The sequence below is a fragment of the Aspergillus welwitschiae genome (assembly GCF_003344945.1).
Source record: "Aspergillus welwitschiae strain CBS 139.54b unplaced genomic scaffold BDQ94scaffold_33, whole genome shotgun sequence".
NCBI classification, from domain to species: domain Eukaryota; kingdom Fungi; phylum Ascomycota; class Eurotiomycetes; order Eurotiales; family Aspergillaceae; genus Aspergillus; species Aspergillus welwitschiae.
In genome coordinates, this window is record NW_020798727.1 from 52,003 (window position 1) to 76,758 (window position 24,756).

General features: G+C 55.6%; 5 protein-coding genes across 5 annotated transcripts; 2 read left to right on the plus strand and 3 right to left on the minus strand.

Annotated features, from left to right (window-relative positions):
* Positions 1-1,579: 1,579 nt before the first annotated feature.
* On the plus strand, positions 1,580-13,515 carry BDQ94DRAFT_181897 (uncharacterized protein; the record flags this gene model as incomplete). Its single annotated transcript, XM_026774008.1, has 3 exons — positions 1,580-2,210; positions 2,282-10,510; positions 10,589-13,515. The coding sequence occupies 3 exons, from the start codon at positions 1,580-1,582 to the stop codon at positions 13,513-13,515; spliced, it is 11,787 nt and encodes a 3,928-aa protein (XP_026622895.1).
* An 886-nt stretch (positions 13,516-14,401) lies between these two features.
* Positions 14,402-15,007, minus strand: BDQ94DRAFT_173371 (uncharacterized protein; the record flags this gene model as incomplete). Its single annotated transcript, XM_026772130.1, has 2 exons — positions 14,402-14,890; positions 14,954-15,007. The coding sequence occupies 2 exons, from the start codon at positions 15,005-15,007 to the stop codon at positions 14,402-14,404; spliced, it is 543 nt and encodes a 180-aa protein (XP_026622896.1).
* A 1,037-nt stretch (positions 15,008-16,044) lies between these two features.
* BDQ94DRAFT_181898 (uncharacterized protein) lies at positions 16,045-17,737 on the plus strand (the record flags this gene model as incomplete). The annotated part of the gene is made up of 4 exons (XM_026774009.1): positions 16,045-16,073; positions 16,122-16,715; positions 16,776-17,574; positions 17,612-17,737. 4 exons carry the CDS (start codon positions 16,045-16,047, stop codon positions 17,735-17,737), a joined length of 1,548 nt encoding a protein of 515 aa, XP_026622897.1.
* A 181-nt stretch (positions 17,738-17,918) lies between these two features.
* Positions 17,919-20,405, minus strand: BDQ94DRAFT_79627 (cytochrome P450). Its single transcript, XM_026776574.1, has 2 exons — positions 19,568-20,405; positions 17,919-19,491 (listed from the first exon to the last, which is right to left on the minus strand). Exons 1-2 carry the CDS (start codon positions 19,967-19,969, stop codon positions 18,301-18,303), a joined length of 1,593 nt encoding a protein of 530 aa, XP_026622898.1. The 5' UTR covers positions 19,970-20,405; the 3' UTR covers positions 17,919-18,300.
* Positions 20,406-23,789: 3,384 nt separating this feature from the next.
* Positions 23,790-24,287, minus strand: BDQ94DRAFT_149643 (uncharacterized protein). Its single transcript, XM_026767424.1, has one exon. The coding sequence runs from the start codon at positions 24,119-24,121 to the stop codon at positions 23,843-23,845; it is 279 nt and encodes a 92-aa protein (XP_026622899.1). The 5' UTR covers positions 24,122-24,287; the 3' UTR covers positions 23,790-23,842.
* Positions 24,288-24,756: the final 469 nt, after the last annotated feature.

A 24,756-nucleotide genomic window follows, 5' to 3' on the forward strand; every position in this document is an offset into this window, starting at 1 on the left:
CGGTGGAGGGTGGTAGATGGACCGCTCGCGTGGAGGCGTTTAATTTCTGACGCAGAGTCTTAAAATCAGCACTTGTAAAGACCTCATTCCCCGAGGATTTGGCCCCCAGAATCCCGTAGGATTTGGCCTGAGGAATCCCGTAGGATTTGCCCTAAAGGATCCCCGTAAGCTTTGGCGGCAAGAATCTCGTATTGGGCGGCTAGACTGCACATGCCTTCTTCGTGACTAATAGGTTTATCGCCAGGGATGCTAATATCCTTGCGGCGTTTCTATTATCGACACTGGCTTGGCCCGGTGCCGAGCACGGATCGGATCTACCCACGATGCTTAATCGTACATACTACATCCAGACAGCCCGAGGTGTCTCGCCAAGACTGCATCTCAACCACCAGCACGATGCTGCTGCAGGACAAACGCTGGCGGCATAGAGTCCCCCAACAATTATACATGCAGCGTATCTGAAACTCCAACAGTAGCCATCTAGCTCATCCATCTGCGGCTCTATCTTCAGAAACACTGACAGGGGCACGTTTGTGAGGGATCATTGTTGGCCCCCACCCTACACCTTCCATCTTTCGGCTAGATTTTTCCACACTTTAATCTAGTCTGCCCCATATGGTCTTGTCCACTGCAGCCAAAATACGAAGTAAGTAACATCCTTTCTCGTGGCTTATCTATCAAGGTCCGCCTCAACATACGACCCTATTCGCTCGCCTTGCCCGTGTCTCATCCGAAACCCCACTATCGTCAGTTCCACGAGGCAAATGTCAGAGCTAGCAGCTCATGGTGCGACTGGACTCGGAAAGGCTGACAAGCCTAACGCAGGATTGCCTCGTGTTCCTCTGGCTCCATCGCCGACCCGCAGGAACTCCACAATCCAATCCGACGCCCATGTGTCACCTGCAAATCACCCTGCGGGTCGCTGAACAGTGAAGAATCGGATTAGGAAGCTCTGAAAGAAGGAGTAGTATTGAGGAGGCTTCACAAATCAGAACTAGCAGATTACCCGTTGAGCCGAAAATCCATGGCTCAGCAGGATCAGTGGGGCGTGCAGGCACGGTTACCGGAATAATAGAGGATCTGTGGATACTGAATCCATGTAGCATCGTGGTCAGTAGTTCCTGAGTCAGTTCTTTCCTCATCGGGATACCACTTCTACACTCTCACCACAAGGCGTTCGCATGGAAGGCCATGCAAGGGTTCTCATTGAGGCGAGAGCATAGCAGGTTCGCTCGAACGGAGACCGGATCTGAAGCTGTCAGGTATAAACATAAAACCCAGCCCTCATGGCATCTCAGCTCGTCCATCCATCTTGATCCTCAGCGCTTGCGGCCTCAGCTCTCTTTTCCCCTCGCTTCAGTGTCTGGTCTGATACCTGTACCAAGTCTCATCAGGTCTATCAAGTCTGACCCAGTCTTTACCCAGTCTTTTTGTTTAATTTTATAGTGCACCAAGTCTTATCAAGTCTCTTTGTGCCTTTTAATTCGAGTCTAGCTACTCGAACGTCTTTAATTCTCTCCTATTCTATTTACCAGACAAGTGAAGCACCATCCATCAAATTCTCATCACCTCCGCCAAAATGTCTTCTTCACCCAAAGAGCCCATTGCCATTGTTGGCAGCGCCTGTCGATTCCCTGGAGATGCCACATCTCCTTCCAAGCTATGGGAACTGCTCAAGGAGCCCCGCGAGGTGGCCCGGCCTATCGACCGTTTCGCGGCCTCGAGCTTCTACCACCAAGATGGTCACTACCACGGCGCCAGCAACGTCCGTGACGCTTACCTCCTCTCCGAAGACCCCCGCTACTTCGATGCCCAGTTCTTCAACATCCCCCCTGGTGAGGCCGACTCCATCGACCCTCAGCAGCGCACAGTCCTCGAGACTGTGTACGAAGCCGTTGAATCCTCTGGCCTGGTGCTTGAGGACATGCGCGGCTCAGACACGGCCGTCTACGTTGGTGTCATGTGTGACGACTACGGCAACATTTGCTACGTCGACCAGGAGGCGGTCCCAACGTACGCTGCCACCGGCACGGCCCGTAGCATTCTGTCCAACCGTGTCTCCTTCACCTTCGACTGGCGGGGTCCGTCCATGACCATTGACACTGCCTGCTCGTCGTCCCTGGTCGCTATCCACCAGGCTGTGCAGGTTCTGCGCAGCGGAAACTCCAACGTCGCCGTGGCCGCCGGTGCCAACTTGATTTTCAGCCCGAGTATGTGTCTCCTCACCATTCCCCTTGCTACCGAAATGCTCTAGAAAATTTGCTAATCTTTGGACCAAAAGACATGTTCATCGCTGAGTCGAACTTGAACATGCTTTCCCCTACGGGCAAGTCCCAGATGTGGGACGCCAACGCCAACGGTTACGCCCGTGGAGAGGGTATCGCCGCTGTCATCATGAAGCGTCTGTCCGACGCCATCCGCGACGGTGACCACATTGAGTGCGTCATCCGCGAGACGGGCTGCAACCAGGACGGTCACACGCCCGGTATCACCATGCCGAGCCAGGAGGCTCAGACCAAGCTGATTCATGACACCTACCGTCGTGCCGGCTTGGACCTGAGCAAGCCCGAGGACCGTCCTCAGTACTTTGAGGCTCACGGCACTGGTACCAAGGCTGGTGACGGTGTCGAGTCCAAGGCCATCTACCGCGCCTTCTTCCCCGAGGGCCAGACCACTGACGAGCGTCTGTGGGTTGGCTCCATAAAAACCATCATCGGACACACCGAGGGTACCGCCGGTATCGCCGGTGTCATGAAGGCCTCCCTGGCCATCCAGAACAAGACCATCCCACCAAACTTGCACCTCAAGACCCTCAATCCGGAGATTGTCCCGTACTACGGCAAGCTGCAAATTGCCAAGACTGCGCAGGACTGGCCCGCGCTGCCCGCCGGCGCCGTTCGTCGTGCCTCCATCAACTCCTTCGGTTTCGGTGGCACCAACGCTCACGCCATTATTGAGGCGTACGAGCCTAAGGTCTCTCCCGTGCAGGCGCAGGCTGCGGCCAAGGCTGCTATCGCCTTGCCCCTCACCTTTTCCGCCACCACGGAGACGTCTCTCACCAACCTCATGGCCAAATACGTCGAGTACCTGACGGAGAACCCCGATGTCGACCTTACCAGTCTGGCCTTCACCCTGCACGACCGCCGTTCCACCTTTGCGTACCGCAGCCACATTGCTGGCCAGTCAGTTGAGGAAATCTTGCCCAAGCTACAGAAGGCGGTTGAGGAGCAGCAGTCTGGCAACTCGGCCAGCGTCGTCCGCGGTACTTCAGCCAAGAAGCACCTGCTCGGTGTCTTCACCGGCCAGGGCGCTCAGTGGGCGACCATGGGTCGTGAGATGATCCGCGCCTCAAAGTTCGCCCAGGACATCATTGGCAAGCTCGAGCAGTCCCTCGCCGAGCTCCCTGTCTCTGACCGGCCGTCCTGGTCTATCATGGAGCAGCTGATGGCGGACCCGGCTCAGTCTCGCATTGCTGAGGGCGAAGTGTCCCAGCCACTGTGCACTGCCGTTCAGGTCGTCCTGGTCGAGGTGCTCAAGCGGGCTGGCATCACTTTCGATGTCGTCGTCGGCCACTCCAGTGGTGAAATTGGTGCCGCGTACGCCGCCGGATTCTTTAGCGCCACTGATGCCATCCGCATTGCCTTCTACCGTGGTCGCTACGCCTTCATGGCGAAGGGTCCTGAGGGCCAGAAGGGTGGTATGTTGGCTGCTGGTACCACTCTTGAGGACGCTCGCGAGCTGGTCGAGCTCCCCGCCTTTGAGGGTCGCGTCTCCGTCGCCGCATACAACTCCGACGCCAGCGTCACCCTCTCCGGTGACCTTGACGCCATTGACGAGGTCAAGGAGGTTCTGGACGACGAGCGCGTCTTCAACCGTAAGCTTAAGGTTGACACCGCGTACCACTCGCACCACATGCTCCCCTGCTCCGCCAAATACTATGAGGCTCTGGACAACTGCAAGGTACAGATTCTGAAGCCCTCTGGTGAGACCAAGTGGTACTCGTCTGTGTACGACGGCAAGCTCATGGAGCCTTGCGAGGAGCTCAAGCACACGTACTGGGTCGACAACATGGTCAACATTGTCCTGTTTGCTACCTCCCTCAAGTCCGCTCTCAACAATGCTGTGCCCCAGCCCACTCAGGTCATTGAAGTCGGTCCCCACCCCGCCCTCAAGGGTCCGGCCTCCAACGTTATCGAGGAGGTGCTCAAGACCGCGCTGCCTTACACCGGCACCCTTGCTCGTGGCCAGAACGACGTCAATGCCGTGGCCTCCACCCTCGGTTCCCTCTGGGCTCAGTTTGGCCGCAGCTCCGCCGACTGGAAGGGTTACTCGCAGGTCTTCTCCTCGAGCGTGCCTACCATTCTCCAGGAGCTGCCCAGCTACCCCTGGAACCACGACCGCCTGTTCTGGTACGAGGCTCGCAAGTCGCGTGTCAACCGCCTTCGTCAGGACCCCGCTCACGTCCTGCTCGGTACACGCACCGACTCCATCAACGAGCGCGAGTACCGCTGGCGCAACTACATCAGCTCCAGGGAGATTCCCTGGCTCTCTGGCCACAGCATTCAGGGCCAGACCTTGTTCCCTGCTGCTGGTTTCCTCGTGATGGCTGTCGAGGCTGCTCGCATCGTCGGCCGTGACCAGGCCATCCACGCCATTGAGCTGCAGAACTCCCAGATCCACCGCGCCCTGGCTGTCAACGAGGACAAGGGTATCGAAACCCTCTTCACCCTGTCCAACGTCACTTCGGTCCAAACGGGTCCAGAGACCTCTACTGTCACTGCCAACTTCGCTTGCGATGCCTGCCTCCAGAAAGGTTCTGATGTCTTCACCTCCATCGCCAGCGGTAAGCTCATCATGAGCCTTGGCACTCCCTCTTCCTCGGCCCTGGTCGAGTACCCCAAGGAGGCTGGCCTCGGCATGCTGGACGTCAACTGTGAGGAATTCTACGCCTACCTCGCCTCCATCGGCTACAACTACGCTGACCTCTTCCGGGGTATTACCTCCATGAAACGGTGCTGCGACTTGGCGCAGGGTGAGATCATCACCTCTACTGCCAGCCAGAGCGGCCCCATGGACGAGTTCCTGCTGCACCCGTCCACTCTTGACGTTGCCTTCCAGGCCATCTTTGCCGCCATCAGCTACCCCGGCGACGGTGCACTGTGGGCTCTGCACATTCCCACCACCATCCGCCGCGTCGTCATCAACCCTGTCATCTGTCCGTTGAACGGTGGTCTTGACGAGAAGGTCCGCTTTTCGGCTACCTCCAACCGCGCTGACGACGGTACCTTCTCCGGCAGCGTCGACATCTTCCCTGTTCACAGCGACCACTCGCTGTGCCAGGTTGAGGGGATGGAGGTCAGCCCCGTGTCTCCCCCGACGGCCAAGGATGACCGCCACATGTTCGGCCACACCAGCCGCTGGCTCAGCACTCCTGACGCCGAGGCCGTGGCCAAGACTGTCTCCATCACCACTGAGCAGGAGCAGGAGCACCAGCTTCTTGACCGTCTCGCGCTCCAAGAGCTTCAGAAGATGGTTGCCTCTGGTAACTCCGAGCACGCCCATCTGCGCACCTGGGCCCAGGGTGTCCTCAAGGTTGCTGGCACCGACGCCTCCACTGAGCAGATTGACAGCTCTAGCGTCACTGTTGACGAGGCTTCCGCGGCCAACCTTGCTGTCCTCAAGGCCCTTGGCTCTGGAGAGTCCGGCTTGCTGAACAAGTTCTACGCCTCGGCGTTCGGTGCTGCTGAGGCTCGGAGCGCTCTGATCTCGCTGGTTCACCAGCTCTCCCGCCGCTACCCTCACATGCGCATCATGGAGCTCAGCGCCGGCAACGGTGCCGCTACCAAGCCTCTCCTGGAGACACTCGGTGCCTTGTACTCCGCCTACACCGTCACTGACTCAACTGACGAGCACTTCGCGGCCCTTAACCAGGAGCACGGTGATGACCTCTTCACCCAGACCCTCGACTTGGACCAGGACCTCGAGGAGCAGGGCTTCTCCGCCGCTAGCTTTGATCTCATCATTGCCCCCAACGGCCTCCACAATGTGCAGGATCGTGCCCAGGCCATCCAGAAGCTGCGCTGGCTTACTAGGCCTGGTGGTTTCCTCTTTGCCCAGCAGATCACCAACGCCAGTGCTGCCCACGTCGGCCTGACCGTGGCCAGCTTGACGTCGCAGACGGAGGTTCCCGAGCTCTCTGAATACGATGCTCTGCTTCAGGACGCTGGCTTCTCCGGCATTGACTCTGTCACTCCGGACTCTGTCAGCCCCTTCAGCGTCTTCGTGTCTCAGGCCGTCGACGCTCAAATTCACGCCATCCGTGCTCCTCTGGCTGCCGGTAACAAGACCACCATTGACGAGATTCTCCTCATCGGTGGTCGCCGCTTCCAGACCTCTCGCCTGATCGACAACATCAAGAACAGCCTCGCCCCGTACTGCGGTAACATCACGTCGATCCAGAGCATGCGCGAGTTCAAGTCGTCCATGCTGGCGTCTAGGCCTCTTGTGCTTTCGCTCACTGAGCTCGACGAGCCCTTCTTCCAGGACCTGACCGACCAGAAGTACAAGGCCCTGCAGACTCTGTTCTTCCGCTCGCGTTACATTGTCTGGGCCACTCGCGGTGCCAACGGTGACAACCCTTACGCCAATGTCATGAAGGGTGTCGTCCGCTGCTTGCTGATCGAGATTCCTCACCTTCACTGCCAGATGTTCAACATCGAGGGCAAGGTCAAGATCGGCCAGCACGCCACCGTCCTGGCCGAGCAGCTGCTGCGCCTGCACATTGCCGACGGTTGGAAAGACAAGATCCCTGCGTACAGCCCGTTGTGGACCTCGGAGCGTGAGCTGATGCTTGCCGACGACAAGCTCCACATCACCCGCTACGACTCTGAGGCCGAGCTCAATGACCACTACAACGTCTTGCGCCGTCGTGTCGTGGGTGATGTCTCCACTGCTGACCGCGTGGTTGCCATCACCGCCGACAAGAGGCTCCAGCAGTTCCGCCTCAACCCCCAGGCTCCCATTGGTGTCGAGGAGGCCAAGGTCTCCGTCATCGTTGAGAACTCCCTGTCAACCGCCTTCAAGGTTGGCGACCTCGGCTACTTCTACCTCAGCATCGGTACCAACAAGGAGACTCGCGAGACTGTCCTCGCGCTGACCGACCAGCACCAGTCTCTACTCACCGTTCCTGAGTCCCGCCTCCTGGCTGTCAATGTCGCAGCCAAGGAGCGTCGCACTCTGCTCATTTCTGTCGGTGCTACGCTCCTTGCCTCGGCTCTCCTCGAGAAGTCCACTGCCAGCGACAGACTCGTTTTCCACGAGGCGCCCACCGTCCTGGCCGAGCTTCTCCGCGAGAAGGCCCGCAAGACCGGCGCCCAGGTCGTCTTCACGACCACCGATAAGGAAGCCACTGGTTACTGGCAACACGTCCATGCTTACATTCCCGAGCGCGAGGTGAGCAGGCTGGTGCAGGCCAACACGAGCCTGTTTGTCAATTTCTCGCCCGCCAGCGAGGGTAGCGAGGTTGTCAACCGCCTTAAGGCTCAGCTGCCGTTCCGCGCTCGCTGCCGCACTCTCTCAGACTACCTCCCTTCGCAGTCCGTCCTCTACTCGGATACGACCGAGGCTCAACTCGCCAAGGCCCTTAAGGACGCCCATGACAAGGCTGTCTCTGAGGCCTCGTCAGTTGCCTTTGACGAGGTTGCCAATACCTTTGTGCAGCAGCTTGCCGCTGACCAGACTCTCAGTAAGCCCCTGACCACCGTGGACTGGACTGACCCTACTCCTTTCCCTGCCAACTTGACCCTCGCCATGGACGAGGTGCGCTTCCGCTCTGACCGCACCTACTTCCTTGTCGGTATGACTGGCAGCTTGGGTTTGTCCACCTGCGAGTTCATGATGGAGCGCGGCGCCAGGCACTTTGCCCTGTCCTCCCGTCGCCCCAATATCGACCAGCGCTGGTTGAACAAGGTTGAGACCAACTTTGGCGCCTCGGTCAAGGCGTACCCGCTGAACATCACCAGTCGCGAGAGCCTGCAGGGCGTGTACAAGGAGATCTGTGCGACCCAGCCCCCGATCGCGGGTGTGGCCAACGCCGCCCTCATCATGCGCGATGGTCTCTTCATGGAGTCCAACGCGACCACCATGAACGAGGCTCTGGGCCCCAAGATCGACGGTACCATCTACCTGGACGAACTGTTTGCCAACGTCGATCTCGACTTTTTCATCCTCTACTCCTCCCTGGTGTACATCACTGGCAACATTGGTCAGACCTCCTACGCTGCCGGCAACGGCTTTATGGTCAGCTTGGCCCACCAGCGTCGCCAGCGCGGCCAGTGCGCCAGTGTCATGAACCTGGGTGGTATCAACGGTATCGGCTACATCACCCGTACCGACCACAACATTCTCAACCGCCTCGACATCATGGGCTACGGTATCATGTCCGAGCTTGACTACAAGTACTTCTTTGCCGAGGCGGTCATGGCTGGTCCTCCCGACTCCGGCCGCGACCCCGAGGTCTCTGCTGGTCTCAAGTTCGTCAACCCCAAAACCGACAAGAACCCGCCCAAGTGGTGGGAGGACCCCAAGTTCGGCCACTATGTCATTGACAAGAGCGCTCGCGAGGGTGGTGACAAGGGCGCTGAGGGTGCCCTGTCCACAAAGGCCCAGCTGCAGGAGGCGACCACCGACAAGGACGCCTTCAACATCATCTTGACGGCCCTACAGGCCATGCTTCACAAGAAGCTCGACCTGGGACCTTCGGAGAGCGTCCTGTCTGATGTTGCCATTGTCGAGATGGGTGTCGACTCTCTCGTCGCCGTCGACATGCGCTCTTGGTTCAGCAGCGAGTTCGATCATGACATCCCCATCATCAAGATTTTGGGTGGTGCTACTCTTGCTGATCTGGTCGAGGACACTGTTGCCAACCTGTCACCGTCCATTGCCCCCAACTTGGGCGGCGCCGCCGCTGCCGAGGAGGAGCCCAAGCCTGAGGCCGAGACACCTAGTGAGGGTGCCTCCGCTTCTCCCTCTGAAGATGAGACTACCTTTTCTGATGAGGACAGCCCTGCCACCACCGACCTTGATGAGTGCTCTGTCACTGGTAAGTCTATCGCCGACGAGAAGGTCGAGACTGACGCTGCCCCCGCTGCGCCGGCTGTCGTTCGTCCCGACTTTGTCCGCGTCGAGAAGATGACCCACGGCTGCTCTCGCTTCTGGTTCCTCCGCCAGTACCTCGAGGATGCCAGCTGCTTCAACATCATTGTCCGCACGCGTCTGACCGGTCAGGTTGACGTTGCTCGTGTCCGAGAGGCCGTCACCAAGGTCGGTGCCCGTCACGAGGCCCTGCGCACCGCCTACTACGTCGACGAGGAGGGCGAGCCCATGATGGGTGTTATGCCCGCTTCCAAGCTCCGGCTCGAGGTCAGCAAGATTGCCCATGAGAGCGAGGCCGAGAAGGCCCACAAGGAGGTGTCCAAGTACAACTTCGATATCGAGAACGGTGAGGTCATCCGCATGCTGCTGCTGACTGTCGGCCCCCGTGAGCACCACCTCATCTTCGCCGTCCACCACATTGCCATTGACGGCTTCTCCTTCAACCTCATGATCCGCGACATGGACATGTTCTACCAGGGCAAGCCCGTGCCCCGGATTGCCTCGCAGTTCACCGACCTGGCCATCCAGCAGCGCAAGGATATTGAGAGTGGCCGCCTGCAGGACGACATTGCCTTCTGGAAGAAGATCTACACCACACTGCCCGACCCCCTGCCTCTCTTCCCCTTCCCTGGTGTCGGTGCCCGTCTCCCGCAGACCAAGTACGAGCACGAGGAGGTCGAGATGGTGCTCGACCCGGCCATTGCGCAGAAGATCCGTACCCTCTGCCGCAAGAACCGCTGCACCACGTTCCACTTCTTCCTCGCCACCTTCCGCCTCTTCCTTACCCGCTGGCTCGAGATTGACGACCTATGCATTGGTATCGCCGATGCCAATCGCAAGGACATCAAGACCCTGGCTACCGTCGGTTTCTTGCTGAACCTGATCCCTCTCCGCTTCGGCGGCCTCACAGGCAAGGAGACCTTCGCTGCCCTCCTCAACGCCGCCAAGCAGACCTCATACTCTGCCCTCAACCACTCTGCCCTGCCCTTTGACCTGCTGCTGCAGGAGCTCGAGGTGCCTCGCTCCTCCTCCCACAGCCCCATGTTCCAGGCTTTCCTTGACTACCGTCAGCTCTCCCTGAAGACGCCTCCCATGCTCGAGTCCCAGACCGAGGGTGAGAGCAACTTCGGTGCCACCGCCTACGACGTCGTTCTGGACGTCACTGACGACGCCGCCTCGGATATCACCATCAAGTGGCAGACGCAGAAGTCGCTGTATAACGGCCGCCACACCCAGGCGATGATGGACAGCTACATGCACCTGCTGCACCACTGTGCCCAGGGTCCCGCCGGCTCCATCGCCTCTGTTCCTCTCTATCGGGATGAGCATGTCGCGGCTGCTATTGAGGCTGGACGTGGTAAGTATAAGATGAACTGCCCCCTATTCCTACTCCTACTGAACTTCGATTAACTGAATTATCTTTCCCTCTGTGTAGGCCCCCAGTTTGACATCCAGTGGCCCGAGACCCTGTCCCTCAAGGTCGACCAAGTCTCTGCCCACTTCCCCAACGACATTGCCCTGCGCGACGGCCTCGGCGACTCCATGACCTACAAGGCCATGGACCGCGCCATCGACCAGATCTCCGAGGAGCTCGTCCAGGCTGGCATCCAGCCCGGTGACAAGGTCGGTGTGTTCCAGCAGCCCTCGGCCATGTGGATCTGCTCCTTGCTCGCCATCTGGCGCAGCGGTGCCGTCTACGTGCCTCTTGATCCCCGCAACGGCCTGCCCCGTCTGGCGGCCACTTGCGGTGTTGTCGAGCCCAGCTCCGTGCTCTGCGACAGCTCCACTGCCGCCGATGTTGCCCAGCTCGCTCTCCCTGCCGACGCCAGCACTATCAACGTTGACCAGGTCCGCAAGGCCAACAAGTCTCCCGCTCGCCGTCCCAACTTGTCCAAGGGTGATTCGTCTGCCATCATCGTCTCCAGCAGTGGTTCCACCGGTGTCCCCAAGGGTATCGAGGTCCGCCACCTGAGTTTGCTCAACCTCTTCGAGGGTGACAGCCAGATCTGGAACCTCGGCCGCCCCAACGTCGTTCAGCAGAGCGCCTACAGTTTCGACATCTCTCTTGACCAAATCTTCACCTCTCTCGTCAACGGTGGCAACCTCTACGTCGCTTCCCAGGCGCAACGCTCCGACCCCCAGGCCATGGCTGAGATCATCGCCAACAACCAGATTACCTACACCATGGCAACCCCGTCCGAGTATTCCAACTGGATCAATTACGCCGCTCCCACCCTGTCCAAGGCCACGAGCTGGCGCCGCGCCAACATTGGTGGTGAGGGCTGGAACGCCACTCTGCGTGACTCCTTTGCCACCCTCAACCTGCCCAACCTCCAGATCCAGAACTGCTACGGTCCCGCCGAGAACAGCGTCTGGTGCACTCGTCAGCCCATTGCCTACCCTGCTGAGTCTACTCTCATCCCTGCTGGTCCTGCTCTCCCTAACTACTCCTTCTACATTGTGGACAAGGAGCTCAATGTTGTTCCCACCGGAGTCCAGGGCGAGATCCTCATTGGTGGTGCCGGTACTGCCGTCGGCTACTACAAGCGCACCGACCTGACCAACGAGAAGTTCATCGAGGACAAGAACGCTTCCTCTGCTCACGTTGCCAAGGGCTGGAACCGCGCCTACCGCACCGGCGACAAGGGTTACCTTATGGACGACGGCACCCTCGTTGTCTTGGGCCGCATCACTGGCGATACCCAGATCAAGCTCCGCGGTTTCCGTATCGAGCTTGAGGACATCGAGGCCACCATTGTCCGCGCCTCCAACGGCGTCCTTTCTCGCGTCGTTGCCAATGTGCGCGGCGAGGGCCAGGACAGCTACCTGGTCGGCTTCGTCGAATTTGCTGACGGCTACCCGACCGACCAGCAGAAGACCTACCTCACTCAGCTGCTCAACAAGGTGCCCCTGCCCCAGTACATGAAGCCCAACATGCTCACTGCCCTTGACCGCATTCCTCTGAACTCCCACGGAAAGGTCAACAGGCTGGCCCTTGCCACCATCCCTGTCCTATCCCAGGTCGATGCTGCTGAGATCTCTACCGAGGTCACCGACACTGAGCAGGCCGTCTGGGAGCTGTGGCAGGAGATCCTGCCCCAGTCCGTTATGGAAGGTGTGGTCATCAACGTGAACCACGACTTCTTCCAGCTCGGAGGTAACTCCTTGCTTACTGTCCGCCTCCAGTCTCGCATCCGCGAGGCTTTTGGCATCGTCGTTCCTCTCCCCAAGATCATCGAGTCCAGCAAGCTCTCTGCTTTGGGTGCCCTGATCGATGACTTCTTGGCTAACTCTGGCATCAACTGGGACCTCGAGACTGCCCTTCCCGAGGACATGCTCCAGATCTCTCCCGCTGACGCCTCCTCCACCACCCGCAAGAACGCCCAGCCCCTGACTGTCATCCTCACCGGTGCTTCTGGTTTCATTGGTCGTCACATCTTGGAGAGCCTTATCCAGGTCCCCAAGATCGGCCGCATCCACTGCATTGCCCACCGTCCCCTGTCTGACGAGCTGCCACACCGTCAGAAATTCAACGCCGTTGTCGCCTCTTCTTCCAAGATCTCCGTACACGAGGGTGATCTGAGCGCTCCTCGCCTCGGCCTGTCGGAAACCGAGTTCGCCGCTCTCGCCCAGCAGGCCGACATGATCATCCACAGCGGTGCCAACCGGTCCTTCTTCAGCACCTACGACCAAGTCCAGGCCATCAACGTCCAGTCTACCAAGGAGCTCGCTCTCATGTCTGCCGCTTCCCTGCGTGACCACCGCCGCGTCGTGCCTTTCCACTTCCTCTCCGGCAGCGAGGCTGCCACCATCGAGCCTGCTTCGGACGGCTCCCAGGGCTACGTCGCTTCCAAGTGGGCCAGCGAGCGCTTCCTCGAGAAGTACGCCGAACAGCTGCGCCTCCCCGTCCACATCCACCGCCAACTGCCCGTGCCCGAGGGTCGTGAGGCCCAGGGCGAGGAGCTCGACCAGATCCTCCAGGAGTTCGTCGACGTCGCCGCTAAGATGACCGAGCTGCCCAACTCGACCACCTGGGGCGGTCACTACGACCTGATCCCCGCCGACCGTCTGTCTCGCGACATTGTCGGCCACGCCTTCACGGCCCTGGCCTCGACCGACAACCAGATCTCCAGCCACAACGTCAAGCAGTATTCGCACCTGAGCTCCGTCCGCATGGACATTGCCAAGGTTGTCGAGAGGCTGGGCTCGCTGCCTGAGTACGCCCAGAGCAGCCGGCCCAAGATCCCGGCCCACGTCTGGGTCGGCAAGGCCAAGATTGCCGGCTTGCGCTACCAGTTCAGCACCATGAACATGGTCCTGCAGGATGCCGAGGGCAAGGGCCTCGCTACGCTGTCGCGGTAGAGTGTTGACCATTCTACCTGGCGTGTCTGTTCTTGTAAATAGCTTCACTTATCACTCTCATTGTTTTTTCTTCTGTCTCAAATCCTCCTGTTTACATCAGACTTTGTATAAAACTGTTTCCTTTTTCTGCAGTGGTGCCTTAAAATTTCCTGTCTTTTGAAATCTTCTTTGTTTCCAACTTCAATTTTGCTTTAAAGCATAGTTTGTATGTATTAATTTGAGAAGCTGGAGATATCGAATCACATAATCCATTGTTTTCAATTTTGTCTAATCCTTTGACTGCGTAATGGCAAAGACTTTGAGCATCTACTCCACTAAATTGTCTTCTAGTTTCACGACAACAACGTCTTAACCACGGTGAGCATCATTTAACATCTCATCTTTGACTTCTCGCAAGCAATGCAAGCTGCTCTTAGGTAAGAGTGGTTGTAAATCTATGTCGACTTTTCCCGGCAAAATCAAGCCAGTAGACATTGGCTCCTACAGTTCGCGATGTTTGCATTGGACAGGGCCCTTTTGAGGTTTCCTGTGGTCGGAAATGGTTTAAGTCAGGCCGTGATTCATTTATGTTGCAGGACATGTACAGATGCTTTACTGCTGCCATATGCTCTGAGCCGTTCTTTGTGTAGCTACTTATGATCACTGAAACATACCCGCTAATTTTGATAGACATTAGACACGCAGAGACACGTATTGCTAAGTAAATCAAGCAAGGAACTCATTTATACAACAAATGCTTTCTAGAGTCAAGTAACAACGGTATCGTCAAAACAAACAAAAAAGATCTATATACATCGCCTTAAGGCAGGTTTACTGTGCCCCTTGATGTAGCCCCACCCCCATGAAACAATCGTCAACACATATACACCGAAGAAGATTTCTATCTCTAACCCTGGAAGTCATAGACGAGCTTAGCCTCAAGCTTCTCGCCGTCATCCTTAGTGACCAGGACCCGCCTGGCGTGGTAGCGAACACCGCCGATAACAATGAAGCCGGCGACCTGCTGGGTGACAACGCCCTTGGACTCGAGATGCTCGGTCTTGAAGTGCATGACCTCCTCGGTGCCGTCCTCCCATCCCTGGCGGAGGTAGTCGTCGTCGAGATCGGCGAGCTTGCAGAGGCGGGAGCGACCGCGGATGTTGCCGAAGAGGCCGTGGTGGAGCTCCACGGGCTCCCAGTTCAGGACTCGCTTCTCCTGCGTGGCCGGCAGGCCGCCGCTGGGCTTGTTCTCAATGTCCAGCAGGATGTTGCCGTTCTCGTCCGTGCGCTGGCTGATGTTCAGAGTCACGTTCGCCATGGCGATCACCTTGCGGGTCAGCCAGTTCACGCCTTGCACCTTGAGGATGTCGGCGGAAGACTCGGAGAGGTCGTTGTTCTGTGGGGTATTGTTAGTATATGGGAGTTGGGTGATAGATGTGGGAGTTTGGGGTTGTCTTACGGTGGTCCAGGAGCCGTTAAGGTCGTGGATGGTCTTGGAAGCGGGAGCGGCCATTGTGTTGGTGTGGGAGTGGTTTTGTGGGTATGTGGGTAGGGATGAGTGGTGAAGATGGAATTGAGGTTTGGTGGGTTGATTGATTGATTGATTGTCTTATCTTGTTTCTGGGTTTCTGGAGCTTCCAACACGTTACTCATATATCTTTCGTTGTTTATAGATGACACGCTATGTTCTGTTGGCACTTGGTACGACTCATCCCACTTCGAGTATTCAGTTGTACATGGAGTAGCATGTCGCTGCCTAGTGGACGTCAGTCAGCCAGTGTCAAACACTACTGGCGTAGTGAATTCCCCCGTTTGCCGCGTCGGGCATAGAAAGCCGGTCCTTTGGGGGCCGCATGTCGTCGGGGGTCGACCGGGATCAAGAGAATCCCGCCAACAAGGTGTATAGGGCGGGCACAGCCGCAAGTATTGCGGTAATGGTGAATGGCTGTGTATGTGTCAAGTTGCCTCAATGAGGAGCAATGCCCGGGAATGCCCCATTGACGCTGGTAAAAACAAAGCATAGACATACCAGGGACGTAGCCACAGGCACAGCTTCAAAGGGAGAGCCACTAGCGCTCTGCTAACTTAAATGGGACGGAGGCGGAGATCCTCCCACAACCCTTTCCCAATCGGGTATGCAGGATGTCGGGCACTATCGGCACCATCAGATGCACTGCCAGGAGACGCTCCGACGGCTTGTCCATCCTGGGATCACGATGCGAAGCGATCATTGCTTTTTCTCTTCTTTCTTTCTTACTTACATATGATTTTCTCTCTCTCTTTTTCTTGGCCATCATCAACAACTCTCTTTATCTTTGCTTCGTATTCACACTTCCACCGTCCTCTAGTCCCAATTCCTTCACGAGACTAGCCCTATTTCTTTCATTCTTGGCATCACTAGCACTGTATCCACTAGGTTTGGGGGCCACTGCAAGCCAAGCCCAGAGTTCTAGACGTGCTACGGAACGCATTTACAATCCGACGCCAAGGCCAACCGAGTACTGACTGGTGTATCGCGATTCCCCAGCAAGGGAGATCAGCTCCACCATCATGTACGCGCGGTCCGAGAAGTCGCCCATGTATGGGCAAGACCGGAGGCACTCACAATCCCAATACGAGCCACCTAGCTACCCGCCTCCTCAATACGATCAAACCCAGTACGGCCGCCCTCAATCGGGAGGTCCCCAGTACGGGGCCTCTCCAGTGAGACAACCCCAGTACGGACAGCCTCCGTATGGACCTCCCCCAACAGGACAGCCTCACTACGGGCAGCCACAATATGGCCAACCCCAATATGGTCAACCTCAGTATGGACAGCCACAATATGGCCAAACACCTTACGGACAGCTTCAGCCCGGTCCCAACCCCGTGTTTGGAGGGCAACCCACCCCAGACCCCAGGTACGACTCACAATCGGGGATGACCACCATGGGAGGGCCACTGCCTCTGCCCGTCGTGATCCCGCAGCAGCGCCCAGGGTCTCAAGAGCGAGGCTTCATGGCCGCCTACGCGCCAGCGCTGGAGTCGTGCGGCATCGACCAAAAGACGTTCCTGCGCTTCATCGATGAGACGAACACAGCCTTAGAGGGCAACAAGTACCTCGCTGGCGTGCAAGTCGTCTCTCTTGGCGTGGGCTTCACTCCCGAGGTCATCGTCATGGGCGTCGCCGCGGCGGTGCAAGCGGGCGCCTGGATGGCCAACAAGGGCTACGTCCGAGGAAAGTAAGTGCCAACAAGACCCCGACTCTCCCCCCTCAAGGCCAACGATGCTGATCGCTTCAGGACCAACAACGTCATGGACAAGTACAACCGCGAGCTTTTCGCACCTCACGGTCTGTTCTGCATGATTATGAAACACGATCCTGAGCTCAAGGAGCCCAAGAATCCCGGCCGTCTCAAGCAGCTTGCCTCACTGGCTGTCAACGGCTCGAGCAACGGCGGCGGCAGTGCATGGATGCGTAATCATATTTCCGGCTCGTCGCAGGGCCCGGACGGTCTGCCTACGGCCGTCGCCTTGCTTGTCTACATGGACAACCGCCGCCAACACAAGAATTACCTGTCCGATTCCCCGCCGGAGTCACCCGCCTCCCAGAGCGGTGTCGTCCCCGCCGGAGGCAAGACCTCCACCAAGGAGAAGGCCAAGAAGGCCTTTGACAACTTCAACGACTACCTCGACCGTCGCGCTCGCGCAAAATACGCCGCCGAGAACGGCACCGACGCGCTGAGCGGGCCGACTGGTCGTGGCTTCAGCAACCGGTACCTGGACCCCAATCATCCGGCCGTCAACGGAGGTCTGATCGGCGTGCTGTCCGGTGGCGTGTTGAGTCCTACCCCGGAGCAGCGTGCACAGAAGAAGGCTGCCAGGATTGATGAGGAGGAGAGGAGAGTGCTTGACGAATACAATGACCGGAGGGATCGCATCTTGAACGACCGACGCAGTCAATCCGAGACAGATCGGGAGTTGAGGCGGTTGGAGAAGGACTACGAGCCTCGTCTGGAGCAGTTCCGCAAGAGGAGAAGGGAGCTAGAAGGTGGTAAAAGATCCATCAAGAGCGTAAGTCTAACTCATGCTGATTTGGTGGTCATGTTTTTTTCTGACTGGCCATGGCCTTTTGCAGAACATTTTGTACCTGATGATCGTCAACCTTCCGTCAGACGCCACTCTTGCTGCCGCTTCGTCGAAACTGGAGCACGAATATGGTCACAGTGTCATGACCGAGACGATGCCTCCTCCAGCGTACTAAACTTTCATTTCATGGTACATGCAACATGTCTTTTTTGGCGGTTTACGTGGAATAGCGGATGTTATGCGGGATGATTTTTTTGATTTTTCTTTGCATTAATCTGAATGTTGAATGATCTTGTGCAATAGACTAAATACCCTAATCAGACGAAAATGGACCCTTCTAGGCCACGTCAAGGTCATGCTCTCTACTGGTGTAGTCTATTTGCTCTTGATGATGCAAAGAATGCTAATTGCCCGTGCTAGACCCGGATACTGAGGTTGGTATCGAGAGGTATTTTTAGAATATACAAACAGAGCAATCATAAAAGCCATCCTTAGCGCAGACAACACTGTTGGGGATGATGATCAAAACGCCGAGATAATACATTCATTCCAGAATACCCGCCATACACTTTGTACTGATCAACTATTACAAATCGGCAGCAGATCCAAAGAGACAAAAGGAAAATAAATATATAAATAAGTAAATAAATACAAGAGAATCCATAAAAAGTGTGAGAGTTTTACAAGCTGAAAAGAGAATGTCGTATACTTGTCCAAAAGAAAGTCCTGCTCTTTTCTTTACCGGCTAGCCTCGTGGAGACGCACCGTGACCGTGTCACCAGGAGCGCTCACCAGGGTCAAGCCCCACCGAATCCTCTGGTCGGCGTGGACGTCCTCGATTTCGTCGAAACGCTGGAGCATACGGACGAGGACGTAACCCGCCTCGGTGAGGGCGAACTGCTGGCCAATGCAGATGCGCGGCCCACCGTTGAAGGGCAGGTACTCCCAGCCGGAGCGGCGGGCCTCCCAGCGCTCGGGCTTGAATTCTTTCGCGTCCTTGCCCCACACGTCCTCGCGGCGGTGCAGCATGTGCACGTTGTACAGCACGGCCTGGCCCTTCTTGATGTACACGGGGCTCTGGCCGTCGGGGCCGCCGCCGCGCGGCAGACTGGTGTCCTTGGTGGCGTAGCGGGCGTTGGTGGGCAAGGGCGGGAACAGGCGCAGCGTCTCGTTCATGACCTGCTGCAGGTACGTGCAGGCCTTGAGCGTGGCAAAGGTGATGTTTTGGGGGTTCTCGTAGGTGCCGAAGTCGGCGATGATGGCCTCGCGCAGCTTGTGGAAGACCTCGGGGTGCCGGGAGAGCAGCAGTGTGGTCCAGCTCAGCAGCGCGGCGGTGGTATCGCGGCCGGCGAGCAGGACATTGAGCAGCTGCGAGCGCAGCTCGATCGGGTCCTTGGTGGTTTCGGCCATGGCGTGGACAAAAATGTAGTGCTCCGACGCGCCCTCCTCGAGGAGCTGCTGCTGCTGCTTCTTCTTCTTCTTGTGGTCGTGCAGGGCTTTGGCCACGCACTCGTCGACGAAACGGTGGACTTCCTGGCAGCAGGTTCGGAACTCTTTGTTGTCGTACAGGAACTTCATGCGAGGGAGACGCAGGCGCTGCGCCATGTACCATTGGGCGCGGTCAAAGTTCTTGCCAAAGTCGGTCACCTTGCCGCCACTGGCCATGCGGTCCTCGGCGTCGCCCATGGCGGCCAGCTGGGAGTAGCAGCTCTCGCCGAAGAGCAGTTCGGTCGCCGAGTCGAGGGTCAGACGGAAGTAGATGCTCTGGATGTCGACCTCGGTCCAGCCGTTGCTTCCGGCGGCGGGGATGGCGCGCATGGCGTTTTGGACGTGGCGCTCTTCGAGACCCAGGTCGCTGATCTGCTCACGGGTGAACTGGGGCCGGAGCATGGTACGCGAGTGCGACCACTCGGCGCCGTCGTTGATGAACTGCAACACTGATTGTCAGCTTGGGTTGGCCCGATCTACATACACGCAAAAAACAAGAGGAAATTCTAGAACGTACGATTCCCTTGCCCAACAACGGGCCCATGCATCCCAGTCTCTCACCACCAACGGAGAAGTCCTTGAATTGCTTGGCCAACATGGCCTGAAGGTTCTCGGGGTCAAAGGTGAGCAAGTTCTCGCCCAGACCTCTCTTGAGACGGAAAGTCGAAACGTAGCGTCCGGCATTGTTGTCGCGCATGATGTTAGTGCGGCTCTCGAGCAGCTCTGGCACCACCTTGTCCTTGTCCGCCTGGATGATCTCCAGGATATCCCCGATAGCGAGGGGGTCCTTGGACGGGGCCATGGGCGCTGGCTGGCAGCCCAGGCGTTTGGCATTTTGACGGTGCCTCCATTTCTCGCTCACGATGCGCAGGATGAAAGTAAGGCCGACGAGGACCAGGAGGAGGGTTGCAAGTCCCATGATGGTCGAAGTAGTACTTGAGGATTAGAAGGGTGGGGATGATCCCTTCCGACAGCAGCGTCCATACATAGATATATCCTCGTTTTCCCTTTCATGTTTCATGATCACTTATTCTGGCCATTCCTAGTGAATCCCGCAGGAGTCGATACTATTCCACCCGGTAACTCTGTAGTCAGCAGTGGTTATACTGTCACTACATCGGATCTACTGTGGTCTGGTAGATCCTTCCGGGGCCGTGGCTGATCGGAGTGGATTACCGGGAAATGCTACCCAATTGGGAAAACGTTGCTAACTTGACCCGCTTTGGATCCCACCCGTTTTATCGCCTTTGCACAGCCCGACACCAACAGGGCTGCCCTGTTTTGTCCTTCATGTTTCTCGTTGGATTGCTAGTCCTGATGAGCCTCATTGCAGTAATCAGCTTGATGGTGAATCATGCCACCGACACGCTCGACTGCGTCGTACGATGCTCTACTTATACAAGCTTCCAAACACGTGCATTTCCCGCCTTCTGCTGGCGATACGAATTGGACCCATAGTACTACTGAACCCTGCAGCGCGCAAGGCTCTTGGCGAGCTTAGACGCCCTTCGGGAAATCGCCCCAGTACTATGTCTTGTCTGCTAATGCTCGGTAAGCGATTGGGCAACGTTGAGCCATCCCAACCAAGCAATCACGGAAAACCCCCTGGATCGTCGTCAGTGGTAGCACATGGCAATGGGCTGTCAATGACATGATTGTTGACCTCGTGGCTTTGCGTATTTCTCCACTTCAACCTTTTCCGCAGTCGATTTCACACGAACTGGTCGAGTCCGATTGTCGAATGATTGTCGAATAATTTTCGATCGGGTTTTCCAACTCTATGATCACAGCGACGCACAAATTCCAATTTTTCAAAGACCCATAGCAGTTGCTCAGGGGGCCTTCATAGCAGAACTTCAAAGCTGTGTAGTTGAGGTAAGTGGACTGTCCGGCAGCAACAATTGATATGGCGAATTTTCATCTCAGTGGCCGGTGCCTCGATAGTCTGCCAGTGCACATTCCTTACCGTTCGACGTTCGACTAGTAATAATAGCAACCCGACAAACAGCGGGCTCGTAGTGACGTTGAATTATCAACGGCGTAGACCTACAGCTTCAAAAACAATTTTCAGGTTGCAGGTGCTACTAGCCGTCGGCGAAAATTCCGACCGCGGACGCGATTCATTGTAGGCAACAAAAGAAAGCAACTTTTCGTACAAATCAAGCGGTGCTTGGAAAATTGTGCGAGCAGGAGATTAGAGTTGCCTCAAAGAAACAAATGAATATAGCAGAAGGGAAACCTATCATTAATAGTATAGCCCATATATCTCGACTACTCTTGTTATCTGTATCGTTGGCCTCATATGGAAGGGAATTACTGAGTTTTCCGGCCATAAGTCTTACTATGCTGGTTGGTCGGTGGTGGTCGATGAGGATGCATTTTATTCAGCTGTGTGGGTACGCTTACGTGCATGATTATACTCTCCCATCGTGTACAGAACAATCTTACCAGACACTTGTATCAGCATCAGAGAAGCCACCCGAAGCAAAGCCTCTTGAGGATTATGTTGATGCATTAACAGTCGCACAAACCGATCCAGAAGTACTCTTTGCTTCGGCTAATTCGGCACAAATAAGGAGAGATCAGGGATAAAGTACCGTACTAGTATCAGTCTCAAACAGCGACGCACGGTGCACCAGTTCATGATCATTTATTCTATCCTGCCATGTCAATGACATACTCACCAAGGGTGACATACAGCACGGGTAATCAGCTTTCATGATAATATATGAATACCACTGCATATCCATTAGACCCCGTTAGGGTAGCAGTGCCCTCCCGGCTGTCAGGATCCTGAATGCTCCGGAACCCGTACGGAACAAAACGACGGAATGGCAACTGGGGCTCAGAGAGTCAAGCTGTAGGGCTCGGGCGGCATGGCCTGGCCATAGTGGTCTTAGATAACGGTGGTGGAGACATGTCAGGCCTAGAAACATGGACCTAGGTCTAGAGAACATTCGAGACCAAGTAGCCAAGCCTCCAAAATGGCCAAGCATGCGCTGCATGTCATGCTTCAGCCTGGTGTGCTTCAGGCAATGAATCCACCGGACTTAAACCGCTCGGCCATCCAGTAAAAGACTAGGGTTCTGAGTCAACAGACGCAGAACGTGCATCCCTTATTAGCTTGGGTGACGTGAGATCGACCGAATCCTTGCACTGCGCAACGGCACATCTGCCTCGAGCAATAAGAATCTTCTTCTAGTTATTCTGTGCAGGCTCTCATAGCTAAAAACCACCACAGTCAGAGATTGTGAAAAGCCTTCCCTAGTACATTCATCAGCAGGAAATCACATAATCCATGCCATACTAGAACGAGCTTCTCGTTTGAATCAACTGAGTAGTAGAAGTCATCTAAATTCCCCGCCTCACCCAAGAAAATAATGAGATAAAAACGAGACCGGCGTAAAGAGTCTCTTATGAAAGGCCTACGAATACAGCAAGCTGTGATGCTGACATCTGCCTCGATATTCGTATCCAAGTGTGGCTTAGTCACCACAATTCTCTCTAGTCAGGCCTTTCCTCACAACGAGTGGGTTTTTAGTAGGCTTGCTGTTGGAATGGAAACTAAGACCAAATAGTTAAGAGCTCTACTATCACGGTTGATTCAGAATACGGAGGAGGATTTTGACTCCACACCTAACATAAGCCACGATCGCGTGGCCCGGACGGTCGAGCGGCCCATATAATACCGTAAAAGATGTATCTTTCTCGAATTATTATACCTGTTTAACCACATTTTTGAGGCTAGAACTTTCTCTAGTGATTAATGATTAGGAGATAAATATATTATAATTATTCAATAGTTTTCGACAAGATCTGGTTAAATTAAATATATAAATTATCTTGAATACAAGTAGTAGAATACAGGTTTTATAATACTAATTATCATTTGTAGACAAATATTCTGGAGAATTATCACATAAAAAATTCATTATAACCATAGTCGATGTTGGTAAACTAACGTCTCATCTTCTTTGTCTTCAAATCAAAAGTAATTTTCGATAGCGTTATCGGATGAGCGGCTTATCAGGATTCAGCCTGAATCAATCCTCCAGATACTAACGGCTAAGCGACCCAATAAAAGCTTAGGATTCGGAGCCAACAGACTCAACACACATCCCTTATAAGGTTACAGGGGAATATGAGGCCGATCCTCACATAGGGCTGCCTGCCATGATTCAGCCCGGTGCGCTTCATGCCGTGAATCCTTCAGGTACTGACCGCTAGGCGATCCAGTGACGGACTAAGATTCTGAGACATCCCTTATAAGCTTCCAGGAGGAATACGAGGTTGGATCCTCGTATCACTCCCCACTTCACCAGTGGGATTTCTTCAGCCCCCAGGTGCTTTTTAAACTGGCCCCCAATTCGAATCCAAAACTAGTCATGTATTCCCTCATGGTTAACTAGTTTACATCTCTAATTATCAGCCACGTGTACAATCTATGAATGAACCCGCGATTCTTGACTCAGAATCATATCAGGATTCAGCCTGGTGTGTTTCAGGCCGTGATTCCTCCGGATCCTCGACCACGAGGCTATCCGGCATGAGAGACTGTGATTCTGAGACATCGCTTAAAAGCTTACAAGTGAAGATGAAATCAGACCCTCACACCCCTTGTCGGTATCTTCCGCTTGGTTTCAGCATGGCAATTGCTTAAATACCTTGGCCTTCACGTGACTGATTTAGTGCTTATCCTGCCTCGGAGATTCCTTGTCCTTCTCCTATTCGAATTCTCTCCGCCATGGTCAAGGGGCTCATTCGACATCGGCTTGCGGGACTGGGTTCGTCGTCAAGGAAGGTGGATAGGGGAGGAGTATAATCTGGCCGGGTGTGGCATAGGGCTCCGGAAGTCTCCCGAAGGAGGAGCGGAATGTTGAGAATCCTGAAAATCCTGGCCCCCAGGGATCCTCGCGCTTGAGGCTGGGGGGATGGAGCCGGAGTGAAAAGGGCTGTCGCTCCCTTTCACCCGATCGACCCACTGGATCTGCGTCAGCTTACGTGGGGGCCAGAATGTCAGCAGACATTCTGCGCGAATAAGGAGGGAGAAGCGATGGCAAGCGAGATCCATGAGACGTGACAGACAACACGGAAAGTCCTAAAGGAATGAGGAAGAAAGACTGCACGATCTTTCTTCACCCTTTTGTGTGAAGATTACTTCGATAATTACGGTCTTATACAGTGACTTCTTGGACGCTAACATCCCAATACAATGAGAGGGGGTTGTTTTGAGGCACTAAATCAGGACTAACTAACGCGGTTTCAGGTACCGGGCTGAGAAATCATGTCTGTCTGTGTATAAGTAATTGACCAGTTGAGAGAGTCACGTGCCTTGGTGTATTTCTCCCATGACTATACCATACCGTGGCTGTATTTAAGCTCATTAATGGGCGACTCTATTAATATAATTAGCTATGTTAAACCCCTCATTTCCTTAATAATAGTATTTCTAGATGGGGAGAGACTTAAAGTCTGAGCCACCTCCCAGAATTAAAGTTGGAAGCCGTTTAGTATATGAAATCAGCTCAGACTGGATGATTTCGATGCTCCACGTGGAGCAGTCCCATCCCTATAGCAGGGGGTGCTTATAGTTATACGGGGTTATACTGGGTGATGACATGTATAGTCGATCAGTGATAGCTGTGCTGCGGTGCTTTGCTGTGCTTTGCTGTGCCCTTCCGGCTTGGCCACCGGGCGCTAAAAATC